The sequence below is a fragment of the Lampetra fluviatilis genome, unplaced genomic scaffold (assembly GCF_964198595.1).
Source record: "Lampetra fluviatilis unplaced genomic scaffold, kcLamFluv1.1 SCAFFOLD_1251, whole genome shotgun sequence".
In the NCBI taxonomy this organism is placed as follows: domain Eukaryota; kingdom Metazoa; phylum Chordata; class Hyperoartia; order Petromyzontiformes; family Petromyzontidae; genus Lampetra; species Lampetra fluviatilis.
In genome coordinates, this window is record NW_027620809.1 from 7,501 (window position 1) to 20,362 (window position 12,862).

Below are 12,862 nucleotides of genomic sequence, written 5' to 3' on the forward strand. Positions count from 1 at the left end.
TTGTTGTTGTGTGTGGATGTGGTTTTTGTTGTGTATAGTGTGTGGTCCTGGCAAGGATTATTCAACATTGCCTTGCTAGGCACGCTGAGGAGAGGCTTGCGGAGCCCCAATGCGGTTTCAGGAAAGGGCGGTCCTGCACAGATGCCATATTTTCTGTCCGTCTGCTACAGCAGAGGTGTAGGGAATTCCCACAAGACCTACATCTCTGCTTTATTGACCTGGTCAAGGCCTATGATACCATCAGTAGGCCTGGGCTCTGGGTTGCTCTTCGTGCTTTAGGAGTCCCTGACCCTCTGCTCACGATCATTAAGGACCTTCATGATGGTGAGCGGGCCCGGGTAAAACTACGTGGCCAACCGTGCTAATCGGAGGTGCGGGAGTGGTGTATGGTGTGTGGTGTGTGGTGTGGTGTGTGGTGGTGCGGTCTGTATGGTGTGGTGCGTCGTGTGTGGTGTGGTGCGTGGTGTATGGTGTGGTGTGTGGTGTTGTTGTGTGGTGTTATGTGTGGTGTGGTGTTGTGTGTGGTGTGGTGTGTGGTGGTGTATGGTGTGGTGTGTGGCGCGGTATGTGGTGTGTATGGTGTGTGGTATGGTGTGTGGTATGGTGTGTATGGTGTGTATGGTATGGTGTGTGTGGCATGCTGTGTGGTGTGTATGGTGCGCTGCGTGCTGCTCACGTTGACCAGGGTGTTGCTGCACAGCGGGTACCCACACAGGTGCTCGATGCTTCTCTCCTCCACCACGTCCTCGTAGTGCGAGGGCAGCATACGCGATCCCTGACACACACACGGGGGGGGGGGGGGGGGGAAGGGGAGGAGGGCCGGCCCAGGACCGGTTCAGATAAATAATCATCATCGTCGTCGTCGTCATCGTCATCATCGTCATCGTCGTCATCATCGTCATCATCGTCATCATCAGCATCGTCGTCGTCATCATCGTCATCATCATCGTCATCGTCGTCATCATCGTCATCATCGTCATCGTCGTCATCGTCGTCATCATCGTCATCATCGTCATCATCGTCATCGTCGTCATCATCGTCATCATCATCGTCATCGTCGTCATCATCGTCATCATCGTCATCATCAGCATCGTCGTCGTCATCATCGTCATCATCATCGTCATCATCTTCATCATCATCGTCATCATCATCATCATCGTCATCATCATCATCATCATCGTCGTCATCATCGTCATCATCATCATCGTCGTCATCGTCATCGTCGTCGGTGGTGTTGGTGGCCGCCAGCGCGAGTCAAACTCGGCACACTGCGGGGCTCGGAGCGTAGCGTGGTGCTAACTGCTGCACCAACGCAGCCGCACAGAACCACACAACTCGGCCTGTGCGTGGCTGTGTGTGTGGCTGTGTGTGTGGCTGACTGTGGTTGTGTGGCTGACTGTGGTTGCATGTGGTTGTGTGGCTGACTGTGGCCGACTGTGGTTGTGTGGCTGACTGTGGCTGGCTGTGGTTGTGTGACTGACTGTGGCTGCGTGTGGTTGTGTGGCTGACTGTGGCTGACTGTGGTTGTGTGACTGACTGTGGTTGCGTGTGGTTGTGTGGCTGCGTGTGGTTGCGTGTGGCTGACTGTGGCTGACTGTGGCTGCGTGTGGTTGTGTGGCTGCATGTGGTTGCGTGTGGCTTACTGTGGCTGACTGTGGCTGCGTGTGGTTGTGTGGCTGACTGTGGTTGCGTGTGGCTGACTGTGGCTGACTGTGGCTGCGTGTGGTTGTGTGGCTGACTGTGGCTGACTGTGGCTGCGTGTGGTTGTGTGGCTGCGTGTGGTTGCGTGTGGCTTACTGTGGCTGACTGTGGCTGCGTGTGGTTGTGTGGCTGACTGTGGCTGACTGTGGTTGTGTGGCTGACTGTGGCTGGCTGTGGTTGTGTGGCTGACTGTGGCTGACTGTGGCTGCGTGTGGTTGTGTGGCTGACTGTGGCTGGCTGTGGTTGTGTGACTGACTGTGGTTGCGTGTGGTTGTGTGGCTGACTGTGGCTGACTGTGGTTGTGTGACTGACTGTGGTTGCGTGTGGTTGTGTGGCTGACTGTGGCTGACTGTGGCTGCGTGTGGTTGTGTGGCTGCGTGTGGTTGCGTGTGGCTGACTGTGGCTGACTGTGGCTGCGTGTGGTTGCGTGGCTGACTGTGGCTGACTGTGGCTGCGTGTGGTTGTGTGGCTGCGTGTGGTTGCGTGTGGCTGACTGTGGCTGACTGTGGCTGCATGTGGTTGTGTGGCTGACTGTGGCTGACTGTGGTTGTGTGGCTGACTGTGGCTGACTGTGGTTGTGTGGCTGACTGTGGCTGACTGTGGCTGCGTGTGTTGTGTGACTGACTGTGGCTGACTGTGGTTGTGTGGCTGACTGTGGCTGAGTGTGGTTGTGTGTGACTGACTGTGGTTGTGTGTGACTGCGTGTGACTGCGTGTGGCTGACTGTGGCTGACTGTGGCTGACTGTGGCTGCGTGTGGCTGCGTGTGGCTGACTGTGGCTGACTGTGGTTGTGTGGCTGACTGTGGCTGCGTGTGGTTCTGTGGCTGACTGTGGCTGACTGTGGTTGTGTGTGACTGACTGTGGTTGTGTGTAACTGCGTGTGACTGCGTGTGGCTGACTGTGGCTGACTGTGGCTACGTGTGGTTGTGTGGCTGACTGTGGCTGACTGTGGCTGCGTGAGGCTGCGCGTGTCTGGCTGTGGCTGCGTGTGGCTGACTGTGGTTGTGTGTGGCTGACTGTGGCTGCGTGTGGTTGTGTGGCTGACTGTGGCTGACTGTGGCTGCGTGTGGTTGTGTGGCTGACTGTGGCTGACTGTGGTTGTGTGTGGCTGACTGTGGTTGTGTGTGGCTGACTGTGGATGACTGTGGTTGTGTGTGACTGACTGTGGTTGTGTGTGACTGCGTGTGATTGTGTGTGGTTGCGTGGCTGGCTGTGGTTGTGGCTGACTGTGGCTGACTGCGGCTGCGTGAGGCTGTGTGTCTGGCTGTGGCTGCTGTGGCTGCGTGCGTCTGACTGGTGGCTGACTGTGGCTGACTGTGGTGTGGACTGTGGCTGACTAAGGCTGCGTGAGGCTGCGTGTGGCTGCGTGCGTCTGACTGTGGTTGCGTGGTTGTGCGTCTGACTGTGTCCGCGCTCGTGTGTGACCCACACACTCCAGCAGCTCTCCGGCCGTGACGTCCCTCTCCAGGAGCCGCTCCACGGCGCGCTGCGCCAGCTCCTCGCACGACAGGCGGATCCTCACGGCGCGCTCCGTCTCCTCCCGCCTTGTGCCACCACCGCCACCACCACCACCGCCACCACCACCACCGCCACCGCCACCACCATCGCCACCACCGCCATCACCACCGCCACCACCATCGCCATCACCACCACCATCACCGCCACCACCACCACCGCCACCACCGCCACCGCCACCACCATCGCCACCACCGCCATCACCACCGCCACCACCATCGCCATCACCGCCACCACCACCACCGCCCCACCGCCCACCGCCGCCACCACCATCGCCGCCACCACACCGCCACCCACCACCATCATCACCACCATCACCATCACCACCATCACCACCATCACCACCACCATCACCACCACCAAGCCACCGCCACCACCACCGCCACCACCACGCCGCCACCACCACCGCCACCCACCACCGCCACCACCACCCGCCACCGCCACCCACCCACCGCACCACCGCCACCACCACCGACGCCACCGCCGCCACCGCCACCACCGCCACCACCACCGCCACCACCACCGCCACCACCACCCGCCACCCGCCACCGCCACCAGCCGCACCGCCACCACGACCAAGACAAAGGTTCAGCTGGAGGTCAGGTCAAGTGCTGTGCATGGTTAATGCAGTAATTGATGCCCCACACGGCGCCTCGCCAGAGAAGGAGTGAAGCATTTGAACGATGACTACGACGAAGATGACGATGATGACGACGATGATGACGATCACGATCACGACGATGATGACGATGATGACGATCACGACGACGACGATGATGATGATGATGATCACGACGACGATGATGACGACGATGATGACGATCACGATGATGACGATCACGATGACGACGACGATGATGATGACGATCACGATGACGACGACGACGATGATGACGATCACGATGACGACGACGATGATGATGACGATGACGATCACGACGATGATGATCACGATGACGACGACGACGATGATGATGACGATCACGACGACGATGATGACGACGCTCATGACGACGATGACGACGACGATGATGACGACGCTCATGACGACGATGATAACGATAATGACGATGATGATCATGACGATCACGAGGACGACGACGATGATGATCACGATGACGACGATGATGATGATTACGATGACGATGCGATGTTTTACCTCCTCCTCATCTCCTCATCTCGTCGTCCCGCGGTGCGAACGCCGCACGCGCCCTCTGCAGGGTGAGAGGGAGAGAGAGAGGGGAGAGAGGCAGGGGGAGATGAGACAGAGTTGTTGTACTCTTAGGCTTTTTCGGTAAAGTCACGTAGGTAAAAAATAAAAAAATAAATTCTAAAAGTAACAATAAAAATTTAATTATAAATTATAAAAGTAACAATAAAAATTTAATTATAAATTACAAAAGTAGCAATAAAAATTACATTATAAATTACAAAAGTAACAATAAAAATAAAATAATAAATTATAAAAGTAACAATACAAATTAAATTATAAATTATAAAAGTAACAATAAAAATAAAATAATAAATTATAAAAGTAACAATAAAAATAAAATTATAAATTATAAAAGTAACAATAAAAATAAAATAAGTTATAAAAGTAACAATAAAAATTAAATTATAAATTATAAAAGTAACAATAAAAATAAAATTATTAATTACAAAAGTAACAATAAAAATAAAATAATAAATCACGACGTTTCGGAGGCAACACAAGACTCCTTCATCAGGTGGAACCGTCACAGCAAAAATGACTGCATCAAGTTGATGCAGTCATGACTGCATCAAGTTGATGCAGTCATGTCTGCATCAAGTTGATGCAGTCATGTCTGCATCAAGTTGATCATGACTGCATCAAGTTGATGCAGTCATGTCTGCATCAAGTTGATGCAGTCATGTCTGCATCAAGTTGATCATGACTGCATCAAGTTGATGCAGTCATGTCTGCATCAAGTTGATGCAGTCATGTCTGCATCAAGTTGATGCAGTCATGTCTGCATCAAGTTGATGCAGTCATGTCTGCATCAAGTTGATCATGTCTGCATCAAGTTGATGCAGTCATGTCTGCATCAAGTTGATGCAGTCATGTCTGCATCAAGTTGATCATGACTGCATCAAGTTGATGCAGTCATGTCTGCATCAAGTTGATGCAGTCATGTCTGCATCAAGTTGATGCAGTCATGTCTGCATCAAGTTGATGCAGTCATGACTGCATCAAGTTGATGCAGTCATGTCTGCATCAAGTTGATCATGACTGCATCAAGTTGATGCAGTCATGTCTGCATCAAGTTGATGCAGTCATGTCTGCATCAAGTTGATCATGACTGCATCAAGTTGATGCAGTCATGTCTGCATCAAGTTGATGCAGTCATGTCTGCATCAAGTTGATGCAGTCATGTCTGCATCAAGTTGATGCAGTCATGTCTGCATCAAGTTGATCATGTCTGCATCAAGTTGATGCAGTCATGTCTGCATCAAGTTGATGCAGTCATGTCTGCATCAAGTTGATCATGACTGCATCAAGTTGATGCAGTCATGTCTGCATCAAGTTGATGCAGTCATGTCTGCATCAAGTTGATGCAGTCATGTCTGCATCAAGTTGATGCAGTCATGTCTGCATCAAGTTGATCATGACTGCATCAAGTTGATGCAGTCATGTCTGCATCAAGTTGATGCAGTCATGTCTGCATCAAGTTGATCATGTCTGCATCAAGTTGATGCAGTCATGTCTGCATCAAGTTGATCATGTCTGCATCAAGTTGATGCAGTCATGTCTGCATCAAGTTGATCATGACTGCATCAAGTTGATGCAGTCATGTCTGCATCAAGTTGATGCAGTCATGTCTGCATCAAGTTGATGCAGTCATGTCTGCATCAAGTTGATGCAGTCATGTCTGCATCAAGTTGATGCAGACATGACTGCATCAAGTTGATGCAGTCATGTCTGCATCAAGTTGATCATGTCTGCATCAAGTTGATGCAGTCATGTCTGCATCAAGTTGATGCAGTCATGTCTGCATCAAGTTGATGCAGTCATGTCTGCATCAAGTTGATGCAGTCATGTCTGCATCAAGTTGATCATGTCTGCATCAAGTTGATGCAGTCATGTCTGCATCAAGTTGATGCAGTCATGTCTGCATCAAGTTGATCATGTCTGCATCAAGTTGATGCAGTCATGTCTGCATCAAGTTGATGCAGTCATGTCTGCATCAAGTTGATCATGACTGCATCAAGTTGATGCAGTCATGTCTGCATCAAGTTGATGCAGTCATGTCTGCATCAAGTTGATGCAGTCATGTCTGCATCAAGTTGATGCAGTCATGTCTGCATCAAGTTGATGCAGACATGACTGCATCAAGTTGATGCAGTCATGTCTGCATCAAGTTGATCATGTCTGCATCAAGTTGATGCAGTCATGTCTGCATCAAGTTGATGCAGTCATGTCTGCATCAAGTTGATCATGACTGCATCAAGTTGATGCAGTCATGTCTGCATCAAGTTGATGCAGTCATGTCTGCATCAAGTTGATCATGTCTGCATCAAGTTGATGCAGTCATGTCTGCATCAAGTTGATGCAGTCATGTCTGCATCAAGTTGATCATGACTGCATCAAGTTGATGCAGTCATGTCTGCATCAAGTTGATGCAGTCATGTCTGCATCAAGTTGATGCAGTCATGTCTGCATCAAGTTGATGCAGTCATGTCTGCATCAAGTTGATCATGACTGCATCAAGTTGATGCAGTCATGTCTGCATCAAGTTGATGCAGTCATGTCTGCATCAAGTTGATGCAGTCATGTCTGCATCAAGTTGATGCAGTCATGTCTGCATCAAGTTGATCATGACTGCATCAAGTTGATGCAGTCATGTCTGCATCAAGTTGATGCAGTCATGTCTGCATCAAGTTGATCATGTCTGCATCAAGTTGATGCAGTCATGTCTGCATCAAGTTGATCATGTCTGCATCAAGTTGATGCAGTCATGTCTGCATCAAGTTGATCATGACTGCATCAAGTTGATGCAGTCATGTCTGCATCAAGTTGATGCAGTCATGTCTGCATCAAGTTGATGCAGTCATGTCTGCATCAAGTTGATGCAGTCATGTCTGCATCAAGTTGATGCAGACATGACTGCATCAAGTTGATGCAGTCATGTCTGCATCAAGTTGATCATGTCTGCATCAAGTTGATGCAGTCATGTCTGCATCAAGTTGATGCAGTCATGTCTGCATCAAGTTGATGCAGTCATGTCTGCATCAAGTTGATGCAGTCATGTCTGCATCAAGTTGATCATGTCTGCATCAAGTTGATGCAGTCATGTCTGCATCAAGTTGATGCAGTCATGTCTGCATCAAGTTGATCATGTCTGCATCAAGTTGATGCAGTCATGTCTGCATCAAGTTGATGCAGTCATGTCTGCATCAAGTTGATCATGACTGCATCAAGTTGATGCAGTCATGTCTGCATCAAGTTGATGCAGTCATGTCTGCATCAAGTTGATGCAGTCATGTCTGCATCAAGTTGATGCAGTCATGTCTGCATCAAGTTGATGCAGACATGACTGCATCAAGTTGATGCAGTCATGTCTGCATCAAGTTGATCATGTCTGCATCAAGTTGATGCAGTCATGTCTGCATCAAGTTGATGCAGTCATGTCTGCATCAAGTTGATCATGACTGCATCAAGTTGATGCAGTCATGTCTGCATCAAGTTGATGCAGTCATGTCTGCATCAAGTTGATCATGTCTGCATCAAGTTGATGCAGTCATGTCTGCATCAAGTTGATGCAGTCATGTCTGCATCAAGTTGATCATGACTGCATCAAGTTGATGCAGTCATGTCTGCATCAAGTTGATGCAGTCATGTCTGCATCAAGTTGATGCAGTCATGTCTGCATCAAGTTGATCATGACTGCATCAAGTTGATCATGTCTGCATCAAGTTGATGCAGTCATGTCTGCATCAACTTGATGCAGTCATGTCTGCATCAAGTTGATCATGACTGCATCAAGTTGATGCAGTCATGTCTGCATCAACTTGATGCAGTCATGTCTGCATCAAGTTGATCATGACTGCATCAAGTTGATGCAGTCATGTCTGCATCAACTTGATGCAGTCATGTCTACATCAAGTTGATCATGTCTGCATCAAGTTGATGCAGTCATGACTGCATCAACTTGATGCAGTCATGTCTGCATCAAGTTGATCATGTCTGCATCAAGTTGATGCAGTCATGTCTGCATCAACTTGATGCAGTCATGTCTGCATCAAGTTGATCATGACTGCATCAAGTTGATGCAGTCATGTCTGCATCAACTTGATGCAGTCATGTCTGCATCAAGTTGATCATGTCTGCATCAAGTTGATGCAGTCATGACTGCATCAACTTGATGCAGTCATGACTGCATCAAGTTGATCATGACTGCATCAAGTTGATGCAGTCATGACTGCATCAAGTTGATGCAGACATGACTGCATCAACTTGATGCAGTCATGATCAACTTGATGCAGTCATGTCTGCATCAAGTTGATCATGACTGCATCAAGTTGATCATGTCTGCATCAAGTTGATGCAGTCATGACTGCATCAACTTGATGCAGTCATGTCTGCATCAAGTTGATCATGACTGCATCAAGTTGATGCAGTCATGTCTGCATCAAGTTGATGCAGTCATGTCTGCATCAAGTTGATGCAGTCATGTCTGCATCAAGTTGATGCAGTCATGACTGCATCAACTTGATGCAGTCATGTCTGCATCAAGTTGATCATGACTGCATCAAGTTGATGCAGTCATGTCTGCATCAAGTTGATGCAGTCATGTCTGCATCAACTTGATGCAGTCATGTCTGCATCAAGTTGATCATGACTGCATCAAGTTGATGCAGTCATGTCTGCATCAAGTTGATGCAGTCATGTCTGCATCAAGTTGATCATGTCTGCATCAAGTTGATGCAGTCATGTCTGCATCAAGTTGATGCAGTCATGACTGCATCAACTTGATGCAGTCAAGTTGATGCAGTAATTTTAGCTGTGACGTCCCACCTGATGACGGGCGCTTGTGTTGTGCCCGAAACGTCGTGATTTATTATTATATTTCTATTATAGTATTTTTTGTTTATTTCCTACGTGACTTTACCGAAAAAACCTAACAGTATGAATCCTTGCAGTCACGAAAGCTTCACATCTAGAATTAAGAGTGGTTGTAGTGTGTGGTTGTAGTAGTTGTTGTTGTTGTCGTGTGTGGTTGTGGTTGTTGTGTGTGTGGTTGTGTGTGGATGTAGTTGTTGTAGTGTGTGGATGTGGTTGTTGTGGTTGTTGTTGTTGTGGCTGTAGTTTGGCTGTCGTTGTTGTAGTGTGTGGTTGTGGTTGTTGTGTGTGTGGTTGTGTGTGGATGTAGTTGTTGTAGTGTGTGGTTGTGGTTGTTGTGGTTGTTGTTGTTGTGGCTGTAGTTTGGCTGTCGTTGTTGTAGTGTGTGGTTGTGGTTGTTGTGTGTGTGGTTGTGTGTGGATGAAGTTGTTGTTGTGTGTGGCTGTGGTTGTTGTTGTGTGTGGTTGTGGTTGTTGAAGTGTGTGGTTGTGTGTGGATGAAGTTGTCGTTGTGTGTGGCTGTGGTTGTTGTTGTGTGTGGTTTTGGTTGTTGTTGTGTGTGGTTGTCGTTGTTGTGTGTGGTTGTGGTTGTTGTAGTGTGTGTGGTTGTTGTAGTGTGTGTTGTTGTTGTGTGGATGTGGTTGTTGTGTGTGGTTGTTGTTGTGTGTGTGGTTTGGTTGTTGTTGTGTGTGGTTGTTGTTGTGTGTGTGGTTGTTGTGTGGATGTGGTTGTTGTGTGTGGTTGTTGTGTGGATGTGGTTGTTGTGTGTGTGGTTGTTGTAGTGTGTGTTGTTGTAGTGTGTGGATGTGGTTGTTGTAGTGTGTGTGGTTGTGGTTGTTGTAGTGTGTGTTGTTGTTGTGTGTGTTGTTGTAGTGTGTGGATGTGGTTGTTGTTGTGTGTGTGGTTGTTGTAGTGTGTGTTGTTGTTGTGTGGATGTGGTTGTTGTGTGTGTTGTTGTAGTGTGTGGATGTGGTTGTTGTTGTGTGTGTGGTTGTGGTTGTTGTAGTGTGTGTTGTTGTGTGTGTTGTTGTAGTGTGTGTGGTTGTGGTTGTTGTAGTGTGTGTTGTTGTTGTGTGTGTTGTTGTAGTGTGTGGATGTGGTTGTTGTTGTGTGTGTGGTTGTTGTAGTGTGTGTTGTTGTTGTGTGGATGTGGTTGTTGTGTGTGTTGTTGTAGTGTGTGGATGTGGTTGTTGTTGTGTGTGTGGTTGTGGTTGTTGTAGTGTGTGTTGTTGTTGTGTGGATGTGGTTGTTGTAGTGTGTGGTTTGGTTGTTGTTGTGTGTGGTTGTTGTAGTGTGTGTTGTTGTGTGGATGTGGTTGTTGTAGTGTGTGTGGATGTGGTTGTTGTAGTGTGTGGTTGTTGTAGTGTGTGTTGTTGTTGTGTGGATGTGGTTGTTGTAGTGTGTGGTTGTTGTAGTGTGTGGTTGTTGTAGTGTGTGTTGTTGTTGTGTGGATGTGGTTGTTGTTGTGTGTGTGGTTGTGGTTGTTGTAGTGTGTGTTGTTGTGGTTGTTGTAGTGTGTGTTGTTGTTGTGTGGTTGTGGTTGTTGTTGTGTGTGTGGTTGTTGTAGTGTGTGTTGTTGTTGTGTGGATGTGGTTGTTGTTGTGTGTGGCTGTAGTTTGGCTGTTGTTGTTGCTGCAGTTTGGTTGTTGTTGTGTTTGGTTGTTGTTGTGTGTGGTTGTTGTTGTATGTGGTTGTTGTTGGGATTGTTGCTGCTGTAGTTTGGTTGTTGTTGTGGTTGTTGTAGTGTCACTGTAGTTGTTGTTGTGTGTGGTTTTTGTAGTGTGTGGTTGTGGTTGTTGTAGTGTGTGGTTGTTGTAGTGTGTGGCTGTAGTTTGGCTGTGGTTGTTATGGTTGTAGTTTGGCTGTTGTTGTTGCTGTAGTTTGGTTGTTGTGGTTGTTGTTGTGGTTGTTGTTGTTGCTGTAGTTTGGCTGTTGTTGTTTCTGTAGTTTGGCTGTTGTTGTTGCTGTAGTTTGGTTGTTGTGGCTGTTGTGGTTGTGGTGTTTGTGGTGGTTGTGGTTGTTGTGGTTGTTTTGGTTGTTGTGGTTGTTGTTGTGGTTGTTGGGGTTGTTGTTGCTGTAGTTTGGCTGTTGTTGTGTGTGGTTGTTGCTGTAGTTTGGTTGTTGTGGTGGTTGTGGTTGTTGTTGTGATGGTTGTGGTTGTTGTTGTGGTGGTTGTGGACCCACCTGGTCGCGAACTCATCGCTCTTGATCTCGCACTGTACTCAGCGCGTCTCGCACTGTACCCGCGGCGACCCCTCACCCCGGTGCGTGACGTCACGCGAGGCGCTGGCGAGTCGTGACGTCATTAGTGGCCGCTGGAGATACATGACGCCACGCGCTGCCCTGGCGATACGTGACGTCATGCGAGGCCCCGAGCGAGTCGTCACGCGAGGCCGACCGGTGAGACGTGACGTCACGCGAGGACTTGGCGATACGTGACGTCACCGCCTCAGAGACAAATTTCCCGCCCCGTGAATGAGCGAGTGGTTGAATGGGTGACTGGGTGAGTGAATGGGTGAGTGGGTGAGTGTGAGTGAATGGGTGAGTGAATGGGTGAGTGAGTGAATGGGTGAGTGGGTGAGTGAGTGAGTGGGTGAGTGAGTGGGTGAGTGAATGGGTGAGTGGGTGAGTGAGTGGGTGAGTGAGTGGGTGGGTGAGTGAGTGAATGGGTGAGTGAGTGAATGGGTGAGTGAATAGGTGAGTGGGTGAGTGAATGGGTGAGTGAATGAGTGGGTGAGTGAATGGGTCAATGAATGGGTGAGTGGGTGAGTGAATGGGTGAGTGAGTGAGTGAGTGGGTGAGTGAATGGGTTAGTGAGTGGGAGATTGAATGGTGAGTGAATGAGTGGATGAGTGGGTGAATTAATCAGTGAATGGGTGAGTGGGTGCGTGAATGAGTGAGTGAATGAGTGAGTGGGTGAGTGAATGAGTGGGTGCGTGAATTGTGTGAGTGGGTGAGAGAATGGGTGAGTGGGTGCGTTAATTAGTGGGTGAGTGAGTGAATGGGTGAGTGAATGAGTGGGTGAGTGAATGGGTGAGTGAGTGGGTGAGTGAATGGGTGAGTGAGTGGGTGAGTGAATGGGTGAGTGGGCGAGTGAATGGGTGGGTGAGTGAGTGAGTGAATGGGTGAGTGAATTAGTGGGTGAGTGAATTAGTGGGTGAGTGAATGGGTGAGTGGGTGGGTGAGTGAATGGGTGAGTGGGTGATCGGGTGAGTGAATGGGTGAGTGAGTGGGTGAGTGAATGGGTGGGTGGGTGAGTGAATGGGTGAGTGGGTGGATGAGTGAATGGGTGGGTGGGTGAGTGAATGGGTGAGTGGGTGGATGAGTGAATGGGTGGGTGGGTGAGTGAATGGGTGAGTGAGTGGGTGAGTGAGTGAGTGATTGGGTGAGTGAGTGGGTGAGTGAATGGGTGAGTGGGTGAGTGAATGGGTGAGTGAATGGGTGAGTGAGTGGGTGAGTGAATGGGTGGGTGGGTGAGTGAATGGGTGAGTGGGTGGATGAGTGAATGGGTGGGTGGGTGAGTGAATGGGTGAGTGAGTGGGTGAGTGAATGGGTGAGTGGGTGA

At 48.9% G+C, this 12,862-nt stretch overlaps 1 protein-coding gene across 1 annotated transcript in view; it reads right to left on the bottom strand.

Annotated features, from left to right (window-relative positions):
* Positions 1–11,579, bottom strand: part of RPAP2 (RNA polymerase II associated protein 2) — a gene marked incomplete at its 3' end in the record, with an annotated part of 18,731 nt that extends 7,152 nt beyond the window's left edge. Inside the window, exons 1-4 of the mRNA XM_078884908.1 lie at positions 11,482–11,579; positions 4,376–4,430; positions 3,131–3,245; positions 677–775 (exon numbers count right to left, since the gene is read on the bottom strand). Of these exons, the coding sequence (XP_078741034.1) occupies positions 677–775; positions 3,131–3,245; positions 4,376–4,430; positions 11,482–11,497 (285 nt within the window). The remainder of the gene's footprint in view (positions 1–676; positions 776–3,130; positions 3,246–4,375; positions 4,431–11,481) is intronic.
* Positions 11,580–12,862: the final 1,283 nt, after the last annotated feature.